General features: G+C 41.0%; 1 protein-coding gene across 1 annotated transcript in view; it reads left to right on the forward strand.

The window, feature by feature from the left end:
* Positions 1–27,769, forward strand: part of whrnb (whirlin b) — a gene marked incomplete at both ends in the record, with an annotated part of 66,553 nt that overhangs the window by 22,161 nt on the left and 16,623 nt on the right. Inside the window, 6 exons of the mRNA XM_079161981.1 lie at positions 5,919–6,098; positions 11,135–11,260; positions 19,024–19,298; positions 20,399–20,435; positions 24,570–24,755; positions 26,944–27,135. Of these exons, the coding sequence (XP_079018107.1) occupies positions 5,919–6,098; positions 11,135–11,260; positions 19,024–19,298; positions 20,399–20,435; positions 24,570–24,755; positions 26,944–27,135 (996 nt within the window). The remainder of the gene's footprint in view (positions 1–5,918; positions 6,099–11,134; positions 11,261–19,023; positions 19,299–20,398; positions 20,436–24,569; positions 24,756–26,943; positions 27,136–27,769) is intronic.

Consider the following 27,769-nt stretch of genomic DNA (forward strand, 5'->3'; position numbering starts at 1 on the left):
GCCCATGTCAGATCCTTTGTGATGTGGATTCCCAGGAATTTGATGTCACTTACACTCTCCACCGCCTCACTGTTTATGTGGAGAAGGGGAGATGTGGTCTTCCTGGTTCTCCTGAAATCCATGATGATCTCTTTGGTTTTTATAGTGTTAATTAAGGACCAGGTTATTGTCAGTACACCACTCAACCAGATGTTGTACCTCCTCTCTGTAGTGCGAAGTTGAGACCCTAAACTTGTGTTTACTGATCAAGTGAGAAGTAGGGTAATTTTCTCATAGACCTTTATACAATCTCAACCATTGACTCAGCATACAGTCTGTGAGTTCATGTGCTACTTTTGGCAGTCATAAATCAGCTCAGTAAGAGCTGATTTATGGTCACTGCACTGCTGGAATGACACATCGCGGTCACAGTGCTGAGACACACACTGAACATTTAATAATACTGCAAGGACAGACATCCAGGACGGGTAATAGACATGAAATACTTTGCCTCCTTAATTAGATAAGTTCTGATGGACAGGAGATCAATTTTTTAAATTGATCCCCAAGATTAATCGTACACAAATCCACTGCAGTGTTTTGCTCAAGGACACTTCAGCAGGACAGATGTGTTAGAAGATAGGGTAAAACTGAGTCCTTTAGAAGAGTAAGCTGCGTGTCCTGTTTGCCTTTCACCCTCAATATTAGCATCATATTGCAGCCACTCAATTTCAGTTTGTCAAACTGGTGACATTTAACCAACAACATGCTCTGGCTTCTGGGTAATTGGCAGTTCAGTAAAAGCTGAAATATGACATAAACAATGTTTTTTTAATTATTATTTTTAATTAATTCTCTGGAAATGAAATTAAATCCTGAGCAAGGTAATGTTCCCGGGCTGGAAGCTTTTCGTCATTTGTGTTGTTACATGCCAATGTGATTTTAACAATACCCAGAAGTCTAGTTTCACTTGGGCTCTGGACGTGACATTAAGCGGTCAGGGTTGCTGGAAAGACATGTCTCTGTTGTGGTCTGAAGGGGTTTCAGGGTCAGTGATCAGGAAAATGGTAATGCACATATCTGGGATTCTGGCCGAGATAAAAATCAGTGATAACAGCGACTTCAGAAATTACACACAGTTGCAGATTCCAGGCACCTGTTAAACCTGACCAATGTGAGTAATCCAAGATTATGTTTTTGGTTTCTGAGATTATGAAAGCCCAACAGCAGATGGTTGCAAAAATGAGAAGGAAAATGTAAAAATAGGGTGGCACATTGGCCTGATGTCTACTGACGTCTACATCTGGACTCTAACTCCTGCTACAGCAGCCTCTTCAGACATGTTTCCCTCAGCAAGTCGGGGACTGAATAATGGCAAAAAGTAAGCAGCCGTCATTTCACAAAAACTGCGTTGTGTTCACGTTGATGCAGATGACAGAAATTTCAGCACTTCAAGCCACATTATTCAAAAACAGGATGAAAAGTGTCACGATTAGGCTTTGCCTCTGTGTTCTGTGTGTCTGTGTTACTCCACTCTACCTGTCAGTCACTCCCTCAGCCTAATTCCCTTCACCTGCCTCTGATCAGTAATCAAGCACTCCCCCCTCATCAGCACAACTCTTCTCACCTGTTCTTCCCTCTTCATAAACTCCTGCCCCTCAGTCACTCCTTGCCAGATCCTTGTATTGTCTACCCGCCTGTTCGGCTTGTCCTATTCCCGTCTCACTGCCTACCCTGCTGGATTTAACCCCCTCGTCTCTTGTCTCGTCCTTGATTCTTTATCGTGTCCTGTAAGTTGATGTTGTTCATTAAAGATACCCTTTTCACGCTACTCTGCCTGGTCTGCGTTTGAGTCCTCCACCATGCCCCGTGACAGAAAAGTGTATAATGTGTCTCTATTCCCCCCCCCCCCCCCCCCCCCCCCCGACACTAGCAGTGGTCAGAGGGGATCTGTGTTTAGTCTTTTGATTATAATGTATACAGGGTCAAGTTGTAGTAATGTCATAACCCGGCTCCCAGGCTATAACAAATACGGCAAAGACACAACAGGTGATGGTAACGTAAAGTATTTAATAATGAATAAAGAAATAGTTAACTTTATGAAGTGTCAGTCAGTAACATCAGTAATGTCAACGTGGATGCGTGTGTGATGACGTGTGGGTGTTTTCAGCAAAACCAAAATAACCGGCAGCAACTGGCTGGGATCACACCACGAGCAACGCTAGAGCAGCTGGCTTTATGCCATCCCTGTTCCGGACCAGGTGCTCTGCATCAGGTAATCTGCTCTCTAAGGACAAAGGGACAAAAGCACACTTGCAGTGATTAGAGACAGGGGCTGTCACAGTAACAACTTTGTAATTTAATTGTTAGTTTTAGTTCAGCTTATTCTAGTCTAAAGAGACAGTGTTCATGTTGAATAGAGCTGGCTAACTTGGCATAATTGCAGCAGAGCAGGCCCATCATCAACAGACTGTATGGGCTTCACTTGAGACGAGCAGACAAACGTTGCTTAAGTAAACGGCTACAGTGAGTGATTTATTAAAGGAAGGGTTGGTAATCTTTTTCAAAAAATGTTTTTATATAATGTTGAAATTCTCAATTCATCCCGACAACAACCAATTAATCAAATGGTCTGACAATTAAAAACAAAAAGCCTGAAATGAGCTTGTCCAATCATTTAATTTGGGTCCAATGTAATGGTTGGAAGGCCTGCCTACCTGTGTGCACTCTGCCCGTTCACTTATTGTTCATCACCAGAGTCTTTCACAAGCTGTTCATGTTCATTATGATATTTTTGTGGGAGTGTCTTTGGAGGGAGGCCTAAAGGGACGGGCTGTCAGTATTGTAGACTTGGCAACTTTCTTGCTATATTTAGTGACTTTTTGAGCTTGTGCTGCGAGCTACTTTGATTGGAAAAGAGTTGGCAACACTGGGCTGGGTTTTAACAAGATGGTAAAGATGTCCTACACTACTTTTAAGACTGCATACAACAACTATTAATAAATGTCCACTCGTCAGGTTGTTATGCAGTGTTGCATTACATTACAGCCATTTAGCCGACGCTTTTATCCAAAGCGACTTACAATTCAGATTCTATCACATACACCGTGGGCACAGCTACGGGAGCAACTTTGGGTTTAAGTGTCTCATCGACTAGCGACTAGCGACATGCGCCGATCCTCTGATTGAAGGACGGCCCTGCTCTCCACTTAGCCACAGTCCAGTCGCCTTAGCCACAAATAATAACACGTTTAAACAATTCATCACAGTTTTAGTTTTCAAAGTATACTTTCATTTAGGAGAGGAACCTCATCCATATAAGACCTGACAGCTGATGTCTTTGCTGCTTTTCTGCAGGGGGCCTGTGTGAGTCACAGTGAGAGTCAGTGCTGTGGCCTCAGAGCTTAAGCTAATTCTGTCTTTCTCTCATAAAACATATAATTGATGTGACAGCAGATGCACAAGGCAAAGGAGCTTCAGTGATTTCAATTCAAATAAGAGCAATAGTCAAATCTGCTGGCAGAGGATCGTCTGAGCCGGTATTGTCTGTCTGCTAGCCTGGACCAGCCCACTATACAGGAATCTTGTTCATATGAGATGATGGGATGGTTGCTGGGTGTGTAGTGCATCTGGTTGTCATGCTGCAATTAGCGTTTTTATAACTTTTACCCTGATTTCTCCCTAACCGTAAACACGTTTTTAGTTGCCTAACCATACCTTAACTACGGTTCATTTGCCAAACCTGCTTTTTTGTCTAGTGAGGAGAACTTTACTGGAGTAGTAGTGGAGCTAATTACCAAGTCTCAAGACAGCAGGTAAGCTAAGCAACCTCCCCAACACAGTTGTTGACTGACCTGTTTGACGTGGGAGGGAAGGCCCGACCTACAGCATCTCTTAATGTTGTGTGGCGAACCTGAAGATAGGTGAGAGTAATATTTTGAGGATGCAAGCAAAGAGAGCTAAGTCCTGGTGCTTTTCTCCACCTATCTACACTGGCAAGCACAGGAGAAAATGCCCGAATCTAGACAGCATGCAGACTCCAATCAGAGAAATGAGCAATGACCCTTACTGCAGGCAGTATGGGGGTCAATTCATTTCCAAAACCCAGAAGAAGTAGAACAAAAATGTGTTTAAGATACATCAAGTTAAATCAGCGCTCTCAATTTCTTTTGATAAACAGTTTAACAGTAGAGATGCACTGATACCAATACTGAATACCGGTAATTATCCAAGACAATTCCACACAGTGAGACATACAGCGTATTACTTAAACACAGGTATCTAATCGGCACTTGCCATCATCCGATACCCAAAGACCAGGTATTGGTATCTGGGATGAAAAAGTAGGATCGGTGCCTCCCTAATTAATGTGCTTTAACAGCCCTTTCACGTTTCATTCTCAGGTAACAGGAATATGTTGATTTAAATGAAATACCTTGTTCATACTTAATTTCACGATTAACTAAAATAGTTCAAATGAAGTGTTTATAACATCAATGACATGATTCTACGAATAATAGTCCCTTAAAGCAGTGATTCTCAACAGGTGGGTCGCGGACCCGTTTTCAGTGGCCAGTGCCTGGCAACGAAGTGCCTGCTTTATTTTGAAGGTGATTTTTTTATGCAGCGGAGTGCCGTCTATTCACACTCCTTAACAGTATTTGGTGTTAATGCCTTGTAATATCAGCAGCGGATACACTGAAAACTACACCTCTGTCAAATGACTATAAGTAGACGAATGTCGGATGACTTCAAACAACAGACCACAGCTCCAATTAAGGCAAGTGGTCATTTTGCATTACAAATGGCCGAATCTACAGACATCACATTATAGCTTTCTTTTATATGATGATTTTGATGTAAAGTGTCTGAGAATTATGAAAAGCTCTCAATAAATAAAATGTATTATTATGAACAAACAAAATAGTTTTACTCGTTTACGTGAAACATATGTCACGGGGACTGACCGGAACAATTTATCTGCACAAGAGAGCTCCTACACTACGACTGCAGAGGACGTTTTCAGCTCAGGTTCAAACTGCTCCATCTTTACATTAAATACATTTGAGAATTTGAACATTTTCCTCGATTTTTAACCCTTTCCCTAATTGCTTTTTTGTTAAGAGCTTGTGAAAGTTGACTGTTTTTACCTGAACTGAAAAAAAGCTTAAAGAACAGTGAGATTCAACCAAGTTATAGTAACACCCCCCCCCCCCCCCCCCCTGCACACTAGGCTTTAGAAGCCATTTTTCAAGCATGACCCATATATATATATATATATATGTGTGTTAAACCACTGGAGGTCAATAGAAACAACAATTTCAGGGGGTGATCTTGAAGGAGATATTAAAAGATTGTAGATTGTGGTGACTGAGGCTCAGTGGTAGAGCAGGGTCATCCTTCAATCAGAGGATCGGCGGTTCGATCCCCAGCTCCACTAGTCTATGTCGATGTGTCCTTGGGGAGGACACTTAACCCCAAATTGCTCCCGTAGGCGGTGCCTGCGATGTTTAAAATGGTATGGTTGTTAGTCCTGATGGGCACCTTGCATGGTAGCCCCCTGCCATAAGTGTATGAATGGGTGTGAATGGGTGAATGATGACATATAGTGTTAAAGCGCTTTGAATGGTTGTAAGACTAGAAAAGTGCTATACAAGTCAATTTACCATAGATACTCATTTCTTGCCAATATCTGTCAAACTGTGTAACTGTTCTTTGCATTTCTGGGAACCAAAATCCCATGAAAGAATATCCGCACACAGAGCCATCATTGATTTCCCTCTGCACAAGGCCACAATTCTCTGCTATAAAGGACAGTGATCATTGGTTTTGTTGGAGTTTTTTTTGGCCTTAAGATGATAGCAAATATTTGCTGTGTGGGGTTATGTGGTCTGCTGTATGTAACACTTTTACAACCTTACCCTCCTCTTGTGATGCAGGTGCTGAAGGGATGCAAGATGCTGGCCATTTCAGTGTGTTCCATGGGTCGGATCCCCGGAGGCTACATCACCAACCACGTGTACAGTTGGGTGGACCCTGAGGGCCGGAGCATTTCCCCGCCACCTGACGACTGTCAGGATGCCAACCAGAGGCAAGGACATGGCATGGAGGAAAGGACGGTAAGAAAAATCTGTGTGTGTGGGTGTTTGTTCAAGAGAGAAAAGGCAGTTGTAATGAATGGTCAAAGTAAATGAACAAAAAAGCCCACAGACAATGCTGTGAGGCAATGTTGTTGTATTATTGCGTTGCATTCTTTGTTTTAGAAATAATAAACTATGGAGCATAAAAACACTGTATAGCATTTTGGAAATTAACGTTTGGTTTTATCTACTGTAAAAATATGTGTAATAGTATTATTAGAAACTTCCTAAAGCTTTGTTTTTAAAGTCTGATTGAGGACCAACGTGAATCGAGAGCCTGTTTATGATGACTCCAACTTCTACAAGTGAGTTTTAACAAACTCGGTTTCTACAGGGCTCAAGTGAAAGTATTGAATTCGGGTTAGAACATTGGAGCTGTTAAGCCTTAAAGTTAGCTTAAATAAGGTTCAGCATCTTTCATGCAGAGCTCCACCCATGGACTGGATCAGTTCAGCAGGGATTGATTTGAGTTTACACTGGTCATCATGGTAATCACATCAACAAATAGACACTATCATTGAGATTACTCTTCTCACAGGATCAATGGTCCACTGAGGCAGACCAAAGGTGCTCTAAGCAGCTGGAACAAGGGTTGAATTGCTTCATGGGTAGACAGTTTTCTTCAAGAAAGGGGAAGGTGTGGACTGAAAATGAATCCCTGGCGGAGGCCGCTTCAAGGACCCTGAAGCGAGCAAGAGAGATTGTAGCCGACCCCTCTCACCCAGGACACAAACTGTTCGTGCCCCTTCCATCTGGCAGGAGGCTGCGGTCCATCAGGACCAAGACCTCCATCAGGACCAAGACCTCCATCAGGACCAAGACCTCCATCAGGACCAAGACCTCCATCAGGACCAAGACCTCACGACACACGAACAGTTTCTTCCCATCGTTGGGTTCTTCAACAAAGCCCAGGGCCCCCACTAACTATGTCATCCCCAGGACGATTTCCTACTGATGCACATCCCTTCATATTTAAATACACTTGAGACTTTTACATTACACTTACATTTCACTGGTTTAAAGTACTGTTATCTGTTTGTCTGTGCACTTTATTTTATATTTTATTGTAAATTGTAATATTTTCTATTTTTTGCACTGTGTTGATTGTTTAATGTTATGCACCATCCACCATGTAAAATTCCTTGTATGTGCAACATTCTCTGGCAAAATAAACGGTTTTGATTGTGACTGGAGAGCTTCCCCAAGTTTGCTCTTCCATACAGCAGCATCAGTGATTCTGCTATTGGTCCCCAAATCCAGATGAATCTTAGGTCAGCTTCCACAAGAGCCATGACCACAAGTTGGTGCTCTTGTGGTTGGTGAAATGAGACCTGCTTTGTTTAGGTGACTGCATTATTTGCTTCCCATCTTGTGCACCCAAACTGTGGCGAAATTGCCACCGTGACTCAAAGCCCCGGGCAATCGTTTTCCTTACTCCACGCCCTGTTCGATTGAGTTGCAGGTCTTTCACATTCTAAAAAGAAAAGACGCATGCGATTCCCCTGTTACCTGAAATCTGAGGATGACAGCAAGTCACTCAGCAGCACTGGCATCACTGTGTGTGTTTTTGTGGTGTGATGTGAGAGAATGTCAGTTTTTTTTCCCAACTGAATGACATTGTGTGTCACTGAGCTTTTTAGATTCCCATTTCAACCGTAGGGCAAAGTTTACTGGACAGAAAAAAGGTTTTGCACATTTGTATGTATAGAGTTAATTTAATTGTCTATCAATGTGTTACTTGTCAGTAAACTCACCACCTGAAGTCATATGTGATTTACAATTAAAGAAGTTATGAGGAACATGACAATTCCACTAAGAATCAACTCATCAGTTTTGATCAGCAAGCCATGTGCAAGTGGTTATTGTGCACATTGTACAGTTATACTTACGCTTTTGCACACGTGCCCAAACATGTGCAATTTGCTTGAATAAATGAGAAATTCACATATGTTGTGAACAAAAATATTATTGTTCACAGATTTTAACTTAAACCTTGTTGAACATTCTCATTTAAGAATAGAGCCAAAGCGAATGAGAAAAATGGAAACAGTAGAGAAACAAATGTCTACTAATGCTTTAATATCAATGATGAGAGTCAGAGCTGTTATCTAAAATACAATCATATATCAAGTTACAATGTCATACTAACGTCACAACGTGACACCAAAGAGCTACATTCTTTCCTTCAATCAAAGGGAGAATGCCATTTACTGGAAGCTCATTGGATAAAGATCCTTGTATAGATTGCTGGGCAACAGCTCAACTTATTTCCTAAACATAAACAGCAACAGGAAATTTACTGGGACATTTTTGGAATGGAACAACTGTGAAATGGTTGATCAAATACTGGTACTGAACATTGGGTCGGACAGAGATTTCACTCAGACGCAAGTGTGGTCCTGACTCAAATTTGACTGTGACAATAGAAGGTGCACATAGCAAAAGCGAGCAAAGGCAGAGGAGAAAGGCACTGAGGTCCAGCAGAAGACAAAGCTGGAAGATATGGAACTCAATTCCAGGGAGATTGAAAATTCAGTAAATGTTTACCTCAGTTCACTGGAAGAACAAGTACGGTGTAAACTAAAGGACAGTGAGATGAGGCTCACCCAGAGTAAATTTGAGGGAAGATTGAAGAGAGATGAATCCGAGAGGACTTGCTGGCCAACTTTCTTGATCAGCTCTGGAAACAGAGGGAGAAGTGAAGCCATGAGAAATAATACTATAATAATAACTTTATTTATAAAGTGCCTTTCAGAATGTGGTTATAAAGTGTTTCAAAATAAAAACAGCAGCATTCTGTATCAATAGCAGTCTTTGAATGTTTTGCCTGCTGATACCAGAATAAAGTGCCTTGCAATAGTCTTGAAGATAATGCATGAATTACTCTTTCTTGTTCTGCAGATGAAAGGAATGACCTGATTTTGGTTCGCTGTCTCAGTTTAGCAAAGCAGGAATGCACAACTTTGGTCACCTGAGCGTCAAAAGTTAGTTGTTAGTAAAAAATAAACTCCAGATTCTGGGCTTTGTGGAGAACATTATTAGATAAGGTGCCCAGAATAGAGGCGAGGTGATTGATGCAGCCAGTACTGGGGCCAGCAGTGGTTATTATGATTACATTTGATTTGGAGTCATTTAATGTCATTTTTTATGTTAACAAGGCAGGACATGATACAAGAAACAGTGGTTTGCCAGGCTTAATGAGGATTTACAGCTGGGTACCATCAACATAGCAATGACAATCAATATTTTGCCTACGTATGGAAGGGGTAGCGTATATATGGTAAACAGGAGGGGACCCTAAATACATCCCTCGGGGACCCCACAGAGGAGAGGAGAGAAGGACCTGTTCGACAGATAAGACATAAACCAAGCCAGTGCCACATCACTGATGCCAACATAGTTCTTCAGATGGCTGACTAAGGCATTGTGGTCCGCTGTGTCAGAAGAATACAGGCCTGTGTCTGTAGCGAGCAGAAGGCTATGGGTGACCTTGACCATAGCAGTCTCAGTGCTGTGAAGGGAGCGAAGACCAGACTAAAATAACAACATGAATATATCAACCTGTGTATTATTTGAATAGCTTAGTATTGAATGCACAAGAACAAGGTATGTTTATACATGGCACTAGGCCCAGTTTAATATAAAACACAATCTTATACAATATATATAGTCGGGGGTCCCTGCTCCATCTCTATCAGTTTGGGGGTCCTTGGCCTGACAAACGTTGAAGACCCCTGATGTAGTGTATTGATGAAAAATAATTAAATTATAAAATAGCTACAAACTCTGTGATTCTGTCAGTGTCTCGGCCAGCAGAGAAGGCTTTGCTGGCCCTGACGGCCCACCACTGGCTAAAATATCTGGACCAACCACTTGAAACACCGCTTTTCAAAACCAAGTGGGAACACATTCTGAAGGGCAAGTAGTTGATTTTGAAAGTGCAACAGTGTGTTTCAACGTTGACTGCGATTTTGCTAAAGTGGGTTAGTTTTGAAGGTGGGCAGGAGTCAACATCCGGCTCCACGAGTTCAGTAATAAACTGCTGCCTTATTTCCACTATTTTAATATAAATATTATTGAGAAATTCCTCTCCATCTCTTTTTGAGATGTGAGGTTGAATCAAACCTGAACATCAGACTTTGCAAGCGCATTCCTGGGATGTCTGTGAGTCCAAATACATCACTCATCCAGTCCACGAGGGGACTTTCTGCAGTGGAATGGAATGTAATATTCATAACTATGTTTTCATTAGGGTATAATGACCTGAAATAAGCTCTGACGTTAATAGTTCTTTTTATCCATACTTTTTAATGTTTCGGTGTCGTTTCTGCTGCGTAATCTCCTCTGCTCACTATATCAGGCGGAACTCCTCCAACTACACACACACGAAGACACAAACACAGGGAACAAAGTCAGCTAGCAGAGAGGCTGCGGTGGAGACAGTAAAGTGAAGATAACTTAGGGCAACAAAATATTCGTGAGTAAAAAGCCAATACATCTGTTGAACATGCAAAAAAAAGAGAAACCTAATTCAATCGGCATTGTCCACTGTCTCTCAGTCTCATCCCCCGCCACTTTAACACAAGAACAGCACACACAATTACAAACAAGCTAAAACAAAAGCTGTCTTTCCGTAGTCTGTTTATCTGAGTTGGACAGAGGACAGGAGGACAGAGGACATGAAGACCAAGGACAGGATGAATGACTGATACTAACTGATGTCTGTGTTCTTCATTCTTTATAAACATAAATTAGGCTTTACGACAGTAGATTTACGACCATAACGTCGCTATGCCGTTTCCTCATTCTGCGGAGCAGGCGAGGTGAACAGATGTGAAATTGCCCAGTGTCATTTGTGTGTCCTGTTTACAGAATCATCTGGCTATTTGGTACCAGTCCTGGTGCCTGTAACACAAAGCACAGAAATAGACACGAAATTGCATTGATTGTTACTGACACATCCCGATGCATCTTGACTCAAGTCCACACTTCTGAATGTCATATCTTTTCTGTAGGCAAATCTAAATATGGACGGTGGTCGCTCTCTGGGCCTAATGATCAGAGGTGGTGCCGAGTATGGACTGGGGATCTACATCACTGGAGTGGACCCTGGATCTGCTGCAGATGCTGGTGCACTAAAGGTACCTCAACTCAACCTTCTAATAGCATTGCTACATTACACCACAAAACCTTCCCCCCATGTCCAATCTAATGATAATTCTTCATCTGAGATGGTGGCAAGGCATCGTTATCTATAAGAATAAATGATTCTAGGTTTCACTCAAGCCATTCTCCCCCAGCATGTTTGGTCAGAACATTCCTACATCAACTCAAATGTTCCCATAGCCTAACTAATCAGTGCTTCCTGGGATCTTCCATCACTGTAGAATGCTCCCTTATATTTCATTACATTTCATTTAGTCAAAGTACAGTGTTGTGATTCCTTGGGAAGCGGAATTTACTTTACAGTTTTTGATTCACGACAATACATGTGAGTAACTAATGCTGACTTGAACCCAAATCATAGTCATGTTGAGAATCATAGGCCAGGTGTGTGGAAACATACAAGGAATTTGACACCAGTTTTGAGGTTGCTCTTGTGTCCTGTTCCAAGAACAATTTACAAGAAGATATAAACATACAGCTAAAAACAAGGACAACAAAGCTGAACAAGGAGCGGTCAAAAGAAACCTAGAACTACTTCGTAGATACAAGTCGGAGAAAATAATTCTTATTATACTGTCTATAGATAGATACTTTATTCATCCCCAGGGGGAAATTTGTATGTTACAGCAGCAAAGATATACTTCAGCAAAAAAATATTAAGTATAGAAGAAACTGTTCTTGTGTCTGGTTTGACGCACATTGTTCTGTAGCACCTCCCGGAGTGCAGGAGCTGAAACAAGTCGTTTCCAGGGTTTGATGGTCTGCAGTGAGGTCTCCTGACTCTAGAGGTGTAGAACTCCTGGATGGAGGGCAGGCTGGCACCAATGATGTTCTCTGCAGACCATACTGTCCGTTGTAGTTGGTTCCTGTCCTGTATGGTGGCTGATCCAAACCACAGAGTGATGGACAAGCAGAGAACAGACTGGATGATTGCAGTATAGAACTGGATCAGCAGCAACTGAGGCAGGTTGGACTTCCATAGCCGGCACCTCTGATGGGACTTATTGATGATGGAGTCGATGTTTTATGCCCACATTAGGTGATTTTGGATCTCAGAAACCTGAAGCCTTCCAGAGCAGACACAGGGTTGTTCAGTATGGTGTTGGGGGGCTCCTCCTGCAGTCCACCGTAATGTCCAAAGTTCCTCTGCCAGTATATCTAAGTCCAATAGACAGCGTCTGCTCCTCTAACTACAACTTGAGATCCATCCCAATGAACATCACGCCTGCCATCTTTGTTTTCAAAGCTACATTACTGCTGTATGGTAACGCAATTGTAAGTGCAGACTGATTTTGAAACTATATGCATTGCAGACATAATGGTTAGTGTGATAGATTGCGTACTAACAAATGGAATTAAAATGTCGGTCATTTAAAGCAATATAAGGTAGTCAGACAACCTGAAACATTAACAAACTCTGAGATGGCCCTTTAAATCTTTGTCCTAGATTTAATGAGTTGTTGACAGGAAGATTTTCTGGCAATGTTCTAACATCCGACGTCGGATTCTGATGAACCTGGTAACATTCTTGCCACCTACCGTCTTTTAGACATAACATCTGCTACCTGCCTTACAGTTGCATTCAGCCAGCTGAATTCACTGGCATGACGGGTCTACAAAAAAATGCTTTATTAGCCACACTAAATCTCTGCTGCGTGCTTTCAGGTCAGCTTTCTGCATCAACAAGCAGGCCACTCTCACTCTGTGCTACTTCTTTCAACCTGCCTAAGGGAAGAAGAACAGAAGCCAGTGTTTCCTATCTGTAAACAATATGACTGGGTCCTCAATATGGCTTTCATGATAATATCACACTGTGTCCTACGTGGGTATGAAAATAAAACATCACATTTCTTATCAAACCCATTGGGACACCTGGAAAAAAATAGCCTTACTTAGAGAGCAAGTACATCAAAAAAGGCAGAAGTTGAAAGGCATTATACAAATTCAAATATTGTCCCTTGACAGATGCAGTGTGACATTTATAAAGTTCTTTTAACAGAGAGAGATGGAAAGGTACTTTTTTGAACTTGAAGGATTGGCTGGTCATGCTGCAGAACTGGAGCTTTCGACACGCCTTGAAAGAAATTGTGAGAGCAGGAACAATGGAGAGAGCAGAGAGGGAGAAATTCACATATACAAATAAATATACTGGATCTCCAAGTGTCATAGATATGCCTCCATTCACTGGTTGTCTGCAGCCATTCATTGTTTGTGGAAGGAAGCTGCTGTCCAGCTGTGTGTGTGGGGGGGTCAGTCTGGTGTTATCAGATTAACAACCATCCCTCTTCCCCCATCTACCAGTGGAGACATTTGCCCTCAGGAATTTCTGCCAGAAATTCCTGCCAGAAATTCCTGCCCTTTCATTCACTTGCCAATAGAATTAAAAAGGCTTCAGTCAATGACTTGCAGTTTTGGCTTTCACCACAAGTCTCGCTACGCTCTGGAGAACTTGACTCCAACCTGGATCTGACCAACAATCCAGAGCTTACTTAATACGCAAGTATTTAAATAATTGAAGTTATACTTATCAGTCAACTACAAAATACATATTGCTCACTGTGTAGCTAGGCTACTATGGGTACATCCCAAGTCTCTTAATGTCATCCCCGTTTCCCTCACTTGTGTCTTTTCCTTGCGTCTTAGTCCCTCCCACCAGGGATGCATGGAGAGACGCAAGGAAGCCATGCAAGGAGAGAGGGAACAAGGAAATATGTTTTAAGAGAAATGAGACATCCTTTCCTCTAAAGCGTCACATGAAGCAACGTCTGTTACTGATGACGGAGGATCAGCTGTCAGTCGGCTTCAACAGCTGGAGAGACTTTAGAGAAGTTTGTGTCTGTTCACATGATCACTGTACTTAATAGTAACTAATAAAGACACAGTGATCATCACTGTAGTTAATAGTAACTAATAACTCATAAAGACAGTTATCATCACTGTACTTAATAATAGTCACTAATAATTGAAAGGATTACAGATACTTGAACCCAAAAGCACAACTCAAACAAAATACAAGTATAGTTCTTTTTACTTGTGTTCAGGCAGGGTCAAAACCAGGAGGTCAGTCTAACAGCCCAACAAATCCAATAGGTGGCAGGCAAAAATCCAAGGTCGAATCAACAGGCAGACAGGGTCGGAACAGGCAGATCAGGAACAATATATAGATACACTGGAGAGCTTGGAAATAACACACAAGACAATCTGGCAGGGAACAAGTGCAAGTGAGGGGACCTAAATAGTGAGGGTCTAATGAGGGAATGGGCTGCAGGTGAGATGAGCGTGGAAGACCAGGTGAGGGGAATGAGTGATGATAGGGTGTGAATGGCAGGACCTGAAATGACAATAGAGTTAATTAAACAGGCAGGCAGGATGAAAACAAACTAATATGAAGGGGAATTCGTGACAAATACTAATAAAGACAGTTATTACATTAGAGGTGTTTTCTCTCTGTATCCAGTTTCCTCTTGAACAAACTGTTTTGAGTATTTATACACAGTCTGTGGTACTTATGTGTTCTGAGTCCTGCTTATAAGTACAGGACCGATTTCTACCTGCACAACGCAATTGTGTTATTTATTAATTATTTGCGTCTGTTTTGAAATTGTGATGTCATTATTACATAACCCAGAATATGATTATGGTTTCACTTGAACACTGGAATTAATGTATTAGGCTCCATGTTTCAGGTTCAATTTAAATGATAAAACTCATCAAACGCTCTGAATGATCCGCCTCACGTGACTGAATGAAATGATGATAAATGATGTAAAAAGATCTCTCTGACTTTAATTGTGTCATAATAAAGGTATTGAGGGAAATATCAGATCATGAAGACACAAATCTTTCTAATAAATGAAGAAAGTTGTTTGTGGTCCTTTTGTTGTTCAGACTACAATGAACATCTATTTAAACCAGACGGTGAATCAGAAAACTAATCAAATATAAACTAGAGTTTAATCTGATCTGTCTTCACTCTGGTGTGAAACTCCAGTGATGTTTCGAAAGTTCTGATCAGTCCGATCGGCTGCAGCGTCCAATCACATAACTGATGAACAATGCAGTGCAAGCTGAAACACTTCCTGGAAGGCTGTTCTTGTGCGTCCTCGCCCATGGCTCCTCAGAGATCCCTCCTCGCTCCTCAGAGCAGAATTAAGAGTTTTGGGACGGCCATCAATATGTCGCCAACAACTTTAATCGAGGAAATTACAAATAAGAGACTTAGGATGTACCCTACATCTATTATCGCTTTAGAGAAAGCAAAATCTAATATTAAGATTTAAGGTAACAAGCTGGCTTACAGATTTCTCCCGTGTGCTTGGGTATGTCCGACTCGTTGTTGTAGCTAGTCGGCAATAATTCAGGGCACCACATGGGAAGGTTAGCTTCACATGCCCCATCCTGCACACATGGGGGAAGTTTGCCTCCAGGGCTTCTTGTTAGGTTTAGCAAAATATCATGGTTTGAGATAAAATAAATCCTTTCTGGAAGAAAGTCCTGAAGGCATGAAATAAATGATTCCCCAGAGTCATCATCAACCCTTCTGTGGGAAACATGGAAAGCAGTTTTAAGAGGAATAATCATCTCATTCTCCGTTTACAAAAAAAAGAAAGAAAAACAACAAGAAGCTGAACTGGAACAACAAATCAACCGACTCTAAATCATTAATGCACGTAACTCAACAGCGGAAACCCAGAACGAATTAAGAAAGTACAAATTACAAATAAAAGAAATTATAAATAATAAAACTCAATTCCTTATACACAGACTTAGACAAGAACATTTTCACTATAGCAATAAATCCGGTAAATATTTGGCAAATCAAATTAAACGAAATAAAGAAAAAACAATCTCAATCATCAAGGACTCAGCAGGGAAGGCCACAAATTCACCTGATGAAATAAATAAAATCTCCAGAAATGTGTATGCCAATCTATATTCATCTAAAAAGAACTTAAATCAAGAAGACATCAACTCATTTCTCAACAGCATTGATTTACCACAGCTTAACAAAGAACAAACCAACACACTTGATTCACCATTAACACAGGATGAATCTTTTTCTGCCCTCAATCTTATGCCCAATAACAAAGCACCAGATCCCGATGGCTTCCCTGCTGAGTTCTATAAACATTTCTGGTTCATTCTAGCTCCACTCTAACAAAATGATAACTGAAATAAAACAAAATTAGCAATTTCCAGCTAACATGAAAACAGCCAGTATATCACTCCTCCTCAAACCAAATAAAGATTCAACTCTTCCTTCTAGTTACCGTCCCATTTCTCTCCTCTATGTAGATATTAAAATCATCACTAACACAGATTAGAAAAAGTCACTCCATCCAGATCAAACCGGCTTTATTAAAGGTAGACATTCATCCACTAACACACGCAGACTGTTTAATTTAATCAATTACTCATCATTACAACAAGCCGGTACCATCATAGCCTCCTTAGATGCAGAAAAAGCCTTCGACAGAGTAAACTGGACATTTCTCACAAGCACACTACAAAGATTTGGCTTTGGGGAATTATTTATTAACTGGGTTAAAATTCTGTACACCTCACCTACAGCTACTGTCATCACCAATGGACAAACATCACAAAGCTTCACACAGGGGGACTAGGCAAGGATGCCCACTCTCTCCCTCACTTTTCACCATTTTCATTGAACCGTTAGCTGCAGCCATTCGTCAGAACATCCACATAAAAGGAATTAAAACACTCAACACATATCACAAGATCAGTCTCTATGCAGATGATATATTGCTCTTCCTACAAAACCCCTACTCATCACCACAGGAAACTATTAAAGTCATTGAATCATTCTCTAATATCTCTGACTACTCCATTAACTGGAGTAAATCATCCATCCTTCCATTAGATAGTAACAGTTGGGATGGGGTAGCCCAAACACCACCTATCACTTTTTGCACAGGTGCCATCACGTATTTAGGAATAAATATTTCCCCCAGTCTGTCAGAGCTGTTCACACTCAACTTCATGCCATTACTTAAGACAATAAACGACGACTTCCTCCGCTGGATGAAACTACCACCATCACTCATGGGCAGAATAGCTACAGTTAAAATGACAATACTACCTAAAATAAATGACCTATTCACAATGATACCATCTCAACCCACCCACTCCTGGTTCAAATCGCTTGACTCAATCATTACTCAATTCTACTGGAACAATAAGACACCAAGAATTAAACTGGCCACTTTACAAAAACCAAAAACACAAGGAGGACTTCAAGCTCCACATTTATTTCACTACTCTAGCAAATCAACTTCAATACATTCTTAAATGGATCCACCCCAATCAATCAGACAACACACGGTTAGATATAGAACAGAGTTTGTAAGGACATTCAGATTTCTGACTTACCATTTTTCAGCCAATCTATCAAACGCCATCCTTGTTTTAAAATACTAACAATAGCAGAAACTCTGACAGCCTATCACAATTCTACACCATAGGCACAGCTACAGGAGCAATTTTGGGGTTAAGTGTCTTGCTCAAGGACACATCAACATGCGACTGGTGGAGCCTGAACCGGTGACCAAACCACTGATCCTCTGATTGTAAGACGGCCCTGCTATCTACTTCGCCACAGTTGCCACAATGAGGACATATACTACAGATTTCGTGATGATAGGCCACATGGTTTTGAAGTTATATATATTGCTGTAGAAGGCCCCTATGAAGTTCATTGGTCCATATATTCTCAGTGTAATGAGATCAACAATTTTTTTTAAAGTTTTGATGATATAGATCCAATAATTATCCACAAAAAATGTGGTACCAATCAGACCCAGCGTGTAGGAGGAGTTGGCAAAAATGTGTTTTTCACAAAATTCAAAAAAGTGGAACATTTTGGAAGGCGGAGATTAGGGGTCTGATTGGCTTTTTTGCAGAGTAGGTGGAGCTGGACATGTGTGTCAAATTTCAAGTAAATCGGACATACTGGGTGAGAGGCGCCGCCGGTCAAACTTCTAGGGGGCACTCATGAACAATTTTGTCAAACTCAAGCATTGGACCCATACATTTAAAAAAATTGTACCACAGTCCTGATATGCATTCCAAATTTGGGGAGTTTTGGGATATGATAGAGCCCCCAAAACGGCAATTAATTTGCAGAATAATAATAATCATACCAGTTTCAATAGGGCCTTCGCGTCCCGACGTTGGTTGCTCTGGCCCTAATTATGATAATTGACTAAAGAGTCAATTTGGCTGCATAGTGAGTACTTTCACTTTTACACTTTATGTAGCCTACATTTTTTTAATCGTGGTATTAGTACCTTTACTTAAGTAAAAGAACTTAGTACTTCTTCCACCTCTGGTATTAATCTATGACACTAGCTCAGTCGGTCTCTCCTTAATCAGTCACTACCCTGAGAATTTCTCCCCCTGTGGACAAACATGGCCCACAAGCATGGGGCTGTGACGAGTACAAGCTCGACCCCCCTTACATGTTTGCAACTGCTCTGTACTCATTCGTAAGGTTGACTTTGTAGGTGGAGGTAGAATAGACAGTGGTTGATGTCTCCGCTATGGCAGGGGCACCAGTGATGATTATCATCATGCACTTACATGAATGCAACCACAAGAAATTTTAACTTGCACACTCACAATTCTTTTTACATATACAACCATTTTGGTCACAGTCTGGAGCCCTGATAGGAAAGATGACCATGTAGTGCTTCTCTTTAATTAAGCTGGTCTGTTGCAGGTGGGTGACCAGATCATGGAAATCAACAATCAGAGCTTTCTCACCATCTCCCATGATGAGGCAGTTCAAATCCTCAAAACAGGACGCCACCTGCTGATGAAGGTGAGGGATGTTGGTCGTCTGCCTCATGCACGCATAGTGGTGGATGAGACCAAATGGATCTGCAGTCAGGCCATAGCTGAAACCAATGCTACAGCTATCCCAAGTTCTGTCACCAACCCCACTGTCAATGCTGGCATCCAAGGTAGTGTCAGTGGCAGTACCTGCAGTTCAAGGTGAGTACATTCTACTATTTGCCATGTAAAATCATTAACTGTCTGTTGAATTGGAGCAGAGACATTATTGTAATTGATAGCTGATCTGCGCTTCTTTGTTTCGTCGAGTGGTTTACAGATCTGGAAAATGATATCTAGAAATTGTTAAGTATTAAGTAGGGTTGGATGGGAGTTTTTCAGTGAATGAACAAACTAAACTTTAAATCCTCAATTTGAACGAAGTGTAATGAATTATCAGTGTTACTGAATAAATCAGTAGCTTTTTGCAATGGAGCATCCCTCAGTGGTGACTAGTGAGTCAACTAGTTTTATACTGAACAAAACAAAACAACTCAAACCTGCAAAAAGTGAACTGAAGCATAAAATACCTCTAAACTGAAGCAGTGCTGTTATGAACAGTGACCTGATTGCTTAGTTTAAAATAAAAAGACCAAACCACATAGTCAGTTACTATGAATCCGATGTGTGATCTCTGGTCTAAAGTGTGTTTGTATGCCCACTAGTTTGATACCGGTAGCAACTGCTTTTATTTTAATCAGACCAGCCAAAAGGGCCATTTAAACATTTCCGGGTATGTATGGTTGTTCTGGTTCTTGAATGAATGAATTTGGAATCTGTGGACAAGCAAAACAAATTCACAGGGGTCAATTCATTCATTCTGTTTATTTAAAACTAAATCAGTAACTACAGAAACATATGTTATTCCTTTGAGCAAAGGCTCATTTTATGGTCCATTACTGGGGGGTCCAGGATATGAAAACCTTTCCCTGCAGTGGAGGATTGTGTTTGACAGCAAAGCAATGTGTGGAGAGTACCCTCTCTCCCTTATCCATCTGTCTCCCAGCCCTAATGGAGCTGAATTTAAGGAGATTTCCATGTTCTGCCTTCTGCTGCTGCCTTAGAAGTCATACAAGATGACTCTCTGCTACACACCTCATTAAACTCACATTGCTTTGGTCCTGCCTTGGGCTGGGCTACGGCATGATGTTGTGCTTTAACGTTCTTAATGTATTAGAATTTAAAAGACAGAGGTATTAATGTTCATATATATATAGTTTGTTTCTTCAACATGCTACGCATTGTTTTCTTCTTTGTTGCAGACCATCGTCAGCCAAAGTTACACCTGTATTAGGAAAGGTAAGAATGGAAGCCATGCATTACTGCATACATATTACGACTCTTCAAACTTTATGTATGGTACTGATTCTACACTCCAACTCACACATCTGAGAATTACATTTTTTCTTTTTCTGACCCCTGAACAGAAGTGGGACTTTATTGATTCAATTCATTAATTTAACAGCTTTGTAGTAGACCAAATCAAAACAGACCTGCAAATTTAGTTTGACTTTACCATCAATGTCTTGTGACTTTTTTTTTGTGCCCCTTTTCATCTGGGATGACTTAATATCTTTCTCAAGACCAAAGATTTTAAAACTATTATAAAACTACATTTTGCTTAAAACTGATTTACTTTTAATAGAAGTCTCACAATTTCAAACTTCAAAATGAAAAGCAGGGTCTGCAATTTCCCCAGTTTTTTTTCCTTCCAGCTTACGGGTAGCCTGCAACTGCACTTTTTAAAACATGGCCACTGCCATATTAGGAGATGACGGAGAAACACCTGAACTGGAAAATCCTCCTGCTTCCCTGAAGTCACCAGTGTGGCACCGGGTGCCCCCTTTCCCACTGCTTCAGCGGTTTCTTCAGCTGAAGCAGAATGTTCCCAGAATGTTCCATTGCTCATTGTTTCAGCGGTTGTTTTTTGTTGTTTTGTGTTTTCTCCAACCTGAACTGATTCTCCCTGTTTCAGGAGACATTTGTTGTTTAGTTTTTTTGTTCCCAATTAAATAGCTTTCATGCAGGTCATCAGAAGAGTTCAGCTAGCAGTTCTGAGAGCTTCCATATTCCAAGAAATCCGTGATCTAGTGGCTCTTCTTTTTTGTGTTTAACAGTTTGTTCCCAATTGACTGTTAAAACAAGTTAATACTATTAGGTTACATTAAATTAAATATCTAAATTTGCCCATCGGGTCTGGTACATTCCCCACAAAATATGTTGTATTGACACTAATTATCAGCACCAATAATCTTTGTAAAGAACAATTAGAAAATGTAAATGTATCTTGTCTGTTGATCTTTACGAATCAAGACTCCATAGTAATGGCATAGCTGTTAGAGTTGGAAAAAAATGTTAATATTTAAAGTTTAATCGAAATGTGACCTTAAAATTGTAAGTCAAATTGAATGATGGATGTGGAGAATCTTGACACCCCTAACTTTGAATCACTCAATCAATGACCAGCAGACAGATGAAAGCTCAGATGATCACCTTTGCACATTAACTCACATTTGGGGAGCAGGCTTCCCACCAGTTCAGTAGTTAGAATATCCCAGTTGAACTTGAATCATGTTTTTAAACAGGTTATGTGTATCAAGATGATGTTGCCTCAGTTCACTTTGCCGTGCGGCTACTAACCCTGCTGATTGTTTAGTTGTAGCTCCGCTGCAGTGCATGTTTAGTAGTGTTTGTTTGACAACCGAGAAGCATTCAATGTTGCAGTAAGTCATTGCTGTGGTACTGCTGCCAACATGCTTCGATTAGTCCATCCATAGGATATTTGCATTATTTCTCCTGTGGTTGACTGAGCTCATTCTGCTTTAGTTCTTTGTTGTAATTTGATTCCTTTGGTATTGGTCGGTTATGGGGGGCAGGCTTGGGTCTATTTGTTCACCGCAAACTCTGGTCTGTAGTTGAGGTCAATACTTGTACATTGGGTATAGGAGGATGCCAATCATATCCATTTACATTATTTTTCTTTCATATTTGGTTTAATGGAATCAAAACATGACTGTTGAATGAACCATTCACATTTCTCCATCACTCCATATTGTGTCCAGCATTACCAACATGTAGCATGAACTCAAAATAGTGAGTGATGTGACAGAGGACTATACGCCATGCCAGTACCATAATCGTTTAATCAGCTGCTAAATTGCTGTACAGCTGTTAGACTTCCTAACCTTCACTCAATAACTGATGTCACCTGTAGCTCATTAGTGCTGCGTTCCTTAATACATTTTGTCTGCTCCAAAGCCATCAACCTTGGGATTGCAGTATACAATCATAAATAAATCTGTCAGCTTCTCTAAAGAGTATTTTATTTTCCCTCTGCCTCCCCTCTGGTTGGGTTGCCTTTGTTTCCTCAGGAATAATAATAACTTTATTTATATAGCACCTTTTTAGCAGCAACAAAAAGACAACAGAAAGCTCAGTGAGACAGTTGGATACGTTAAAAATAAACTTGGAAATTAATGAAATAAAAGATAAAAATACACACAGACATACAACCATCAATGAACACCGCAGTCCCAAAACCACTCAACCCCCCGTCAATGTCAAGGAAATAGTATAATATAATAAAATATAGGCTTAATAAGCTTATCATTCAAAACCATGTCAGTAATAAAATGTATATCACATATTGGTTGTATTAATAGTAATAACATAACTATCATTGTACTGGTCAGTTATGCATCAGTACTCTTAACCATAGAAACATCAAGCTAATGTAGCCTGCTACTGAAACTGCAACACCCAGTTAACTAGTTAGGCTAGTTGAAAGATCAGTTTTTAATCCAACATATACTGTTCTCAGGTCTATTGAGCTTCTCTTAAATGTGGACATGGGTTCCCAGAGAAATTTGTAGTTGGCTGTGTGTTTATTTACCATAAAACGGAAATTGAGAGACAAAACAGGAAATGAAAAACAAACAAAAACTTGCTTGTCTTTTCGGGGATTATTTGTGTTCATTCACGTGAATCGCGCTGGACGCACTGGAGAGGGGGCGTGGCTTATCGCCCTGAAAGCCGTTCAACTTTTCGCCATCAACCGTGGAAAAAATAACCTCTATTTCTGCTTAGTACGTGTGGAAGTCCCAGATATCACGGGAAACTAAACGACATCATGTCTGGTTCATAACATAGTCCGGAGGATCTCCGTGGATTTCATCGAGCTGTATTCACTGTGTCTAGTGAGCCACACGTCTGTTTACTACAGCTGTATGAACACAAAATAAATTGATTTGGCTGTGATTTAACGGCAATAAACCGACAAAAAGGGACTCAGAAATAACGTAATGATGGACGGCTACAGTATTTATTTCCTGATTCAACAACGCTGGCAGCCTCGTGGGGAGGGGAGGGGGGAGCTGCGCTCATGTGATTGGTTGAAAATGAGGCTGACATCGGATTGGCTACAGATAGGTCCATGTTGAAAAAAACGCATTTGCGAATCCAGCCACGTCAGAGGAGTCTCAAAAAACCCACAAACAAATGTGGAGCAATCCACAAATAAATGCAGTGCGATCCACAAACAAATAGAAATCCACAAACAAATAGAAAAATCCACACACAAATACATACAAATGCAGAAATATATTTGTGATTTTCTTTTTACATTCAGGTAAAGGCAAAAATGTGGGCTGTTTTGGCTATGAAATAAAATCCATCAACAATGTCATTGCATGCACTGGTGAAAAACATGACTAACAGCAACGACAGTAAATTCCATTTTAGACGGACATTTGCAGCCTTCAAACAAGGGATTAATCTCTATAAATATACAACCGCCTTCCTCAGTTTAGCCTCACTACAATCAAGCAGAAAAGATGACAAACCTCTGTCAATTACACAAAAATGAGCAGTCAGTAGTTTGCCTGTAGCTGTTGATTAAGGATTTGTATTTAATAGCAGTTTGTCACGGGAGTTCGGGATAGGACCAAATAGCAACCACAAGACGCAGAATCCAGTACAGAACAGACTTTATTTTCACCAGACAGATGGCAGGAGTGACGATGTGGTTTCCCTGTGGACCGACACAGGAAAGCAGGCAGGAGATACTGTACAACAGTTTTCACAGTCTGTGTAAAGCCATGGAACCTCGCTGACACTCAATCTATCTACTAACAGTGAGAAGAACTGTTTCCAAGTTGAGCAGCTTAGAAAGATAACAATGATGCGAGTCCTGAAGGCAGGCACATTCTGACTGACTTGCCCTGCAGCTTTCAGGTGGTGCATTTTCCCTGAGCTCAGTCACCTTTTCTGCACAGGATGAGAGGAAGGGTGATGGAAGGTCTGCACGCATCTGAATACTTTCTATCTGCATGCTACTGGCCTTGAAGAGTGACATAACGCTTCTTATCCTGTCTGTGTGTGAACCTCATTTTTTTCTTTCTTCATTTGTCTTTTTCGACCTATCTGTTCCTCCAGCCAGCAGTATACAGAGGTGTTGGCCCGCCAGGTGCTCAGGTGTCTCTGGAGCAGCAGGCCTACATGCTGCTAACGGAGCCAGAGAGGCAGACCATGGCCTACTACCTGCAGGAGTACCAGGAGGGACACATAGAAGTGGAGCCACTGGCCATGGCTCTGTTTGAGCTCTTTAACACACATGCAAAGGTACAGCAGCCTGCAGCAAAAGCTTGGTGACTCTATAGCTGGTCTGTGTGGGGTTTAAAAGGGAGCTTCATTGTTTGAGCTTGTAAAATAAAGTTCAGAAAAATGTGAGCAAATCTCACAAGTGTTTCCGTTATTATAACATCAAACATTGTTCAAATAGACCTTGTAGTTAGAGATCGACACACTTTTGTATGGGTATGCAATTTTCGAGCAGAGGCCTAAAAATAGGCTTAGGAATTAAACGGTTTTAAGGCCATCCACACTTTTTTTCAGTGGACCAAATTGATTTCCAAATTGTATGTAAGAAACTACATCTCTGCTTAAAGTATTTCCAGACATTGTTATGACAGGTATATGGCATTAATAAGTAGGTTTGGTGTGCCAGGTTGTGAAATACCATCCTCACACATGTTTTATCTTTTTACTTTGCCCCTCAAATTATCATGAGGGGTATATGGAATGGTAAATTGACTTGTATTTATATAGCACCTTAGTAGTCATCCAACCGCTTCACACTACATACTTTTATTTTATTGCAAGACAAAAGACAATGCACTAACAGAAGAACTGTCCAGTCAGGTGATTTGTGTGTGTGCAAGTAACAATTTACATTTAGTAAATCAATGATAATAATGTACAATAATAATAATGAAGTCCCCACCACATAACATCTGGTTGTTTTATGTACAGAGAGGTCAGGCGAGGTCACCAAAATCGTCATTTTGGAACCAGCTGTTCCATTTAAATTTTCTATACTATATAACTATATATTTCACTTGTTTTATCACTAATGGTGTTCTATACATCCAAATACAGCAGTTTGGCATCAATTTGAGAGCCAGAATCCTCTTGAGCCCTCTGTGTGTGTCTGTCATCATGGAGTTTGGCTGACTCCAGCTCCTCTGTGTCTTCGCGGACCTGTTAGTCGAATGAAGTGATTGATACCTCTTTCGACGCATTAGAGTCCAGAGAATTGAGCCAACCCCACATAGAAAAGATTGACAGCACTGTTAGCCAGTCAGGATCAAAAACGCGCTGTCCCTCGTAAATAGTAAAATCCGATACGCCAAAAGTCAAACCCCAACCCCTGGTCCAGATAACACCCCGTGTCCACGGAAACAGATTTATGACAAACAGGACATCTGTAGAACGGATATTTTGAAGAAAAAAACGGGATTTTATGCTTGAAAACGGCGAAAGGTGAGGTGTGTTTCTGATAATAATCGATAAAGCGGTTTGTGGTTCTGGTGTTTGTTGGCTCATATCTCTGTAATGGTGCAGAAAACAAGGTATCTTTACTGGGCTCCAAGCCATCAAAGACAGGAACAGAAAACAACTCCAACAGGGAGCGGACAAAAAAGGCAAAGTCACAAACCAGGAGCAAACGCGAGGAGCAAACGCGAGGACAAAACACCAGAACACGGGGCGCACACACAGGGAAGACACAATGCCGGAACATGACGCAGACCGGGGGACAAACAAAGATAATCTGACAACCAGAACAGGGAAAGCAGGGGAGTATATATGTATGTGTGGGGTGACGAGTAGATTGCAGGCAGCTGGGTGGACTGGGCAGGTGAGTTGAATGAGTGCAGTGTGGGGTTGGCAGAGGGAAAAGCCAGGGGCAGGTGATCGGGCACAGGTGAAGAGAATGAGAACAATCAGGAGAAACACACACACACACACACACACACACACACACAAGAGGCAAAGCCTAACCGTGACAGGGTGGTGCATAACATTTAACAATCAACACAGTGCAAGAAATAAAAGATTACAACAGAATATAAAAGAATATAAAATAAAGTGCACAACAAACAGATAACAGTACTATAAACAAGTATGATGAAGTGTAGTGTTAAAGTGTCGAGTGTGTTTAAATGAAGAAACAGAGAGGGGATGTGCAGGGGAGTGACCGGTGAGAAATTGTCCTGGGGATGACAGAGCCAGCGGGCGTTCAGTTGGTTTACTTACATTTAAGACCCACGACTAACCTTGCTCTTTGCAAAGTACATTATGTGGCCTTATTATACCTGAGGCACAATGTGTAGGATTTGAATAACTTGAAAGATGCTGTTCTCACATATTTAACCTCAATAGTAACTTTTAAACAACCTGACCTCAGCAACTCTGTATTCTTTCTCTCGTGCTTGATCTTATCACAGCTTTGTTTTCTCCAATCCTGCAGTTGTCCATGTTGTCTGAGGTGAGGAGTCTGGTTGCTCACCAGGACCTTGAGTTGTACGACAGGCTGGTGTTGCACCGTGAGAGGGAGGCCAACCAGACCTGGCATGGAGGCCTGGGAGTGCTACATCCACAGGGCCACTGTAACCACTTCACTTCTGTGATCCCTGATACAGACCACACCGTCACTGCTACGGTACATCCTGTATCTGCTATACACACAAATGTGACATCCATTGTAATATTGTGTACATAACTTGCAGTAGGTGTTTATATGATCAAAACATACAGTCCTGTACATGAGCATGATGGGGAACTTAGGAATGGCGTGTGTAGGCGTGAGCATAGTGTCTATGTTCTGCTCTCATACTGCATTATTTGATATCTATGGATCTATGGTACTGGATTGAACAAAGATTAAGGACGCTGCAATATGTTGATAATCTTTATATCTACTTTGACATAACAGTCAGTAGATTTATTGGCCAAATCATAATATAATATAAGAGACAACCAGCAAATAATGTCATTTTCTTTTACTTAATGTTTACTGACTTCTAAGGCCCACTGCTCTGTTTCTGTATGACCTACAGGTCTACAGACACTTTCACAAGGAACCTTAGGGGGTTTTCTTTCAAGGCAGACCTCATTTATGCATATAGTCAGAGTGGTTCAGAAGATACTGCCAATTTAATTTGGGTATGTCACTTTAGGCGTTGTTGCTCTAAAATAGGAGGGGAGTGGAAGAGGTTAATATAGTATAATATTAATGTAATATTTTGTGGGGGAAAAAAAGTCTGTAGCTGCATTCAGAGTCAGTTATAACGTTT

Source organism: Pholis gunnellus, assembly GCF_910591455.1.
Source record: "Pholis gunnellus genome assembly, chromosome: 6".
NCBI classification, from domain to species: Eukaryota; Metazoa; Chordata; class Actinopteri; order Perciformes; family Pholidae; genus Pholis; species Pholis gunnellus.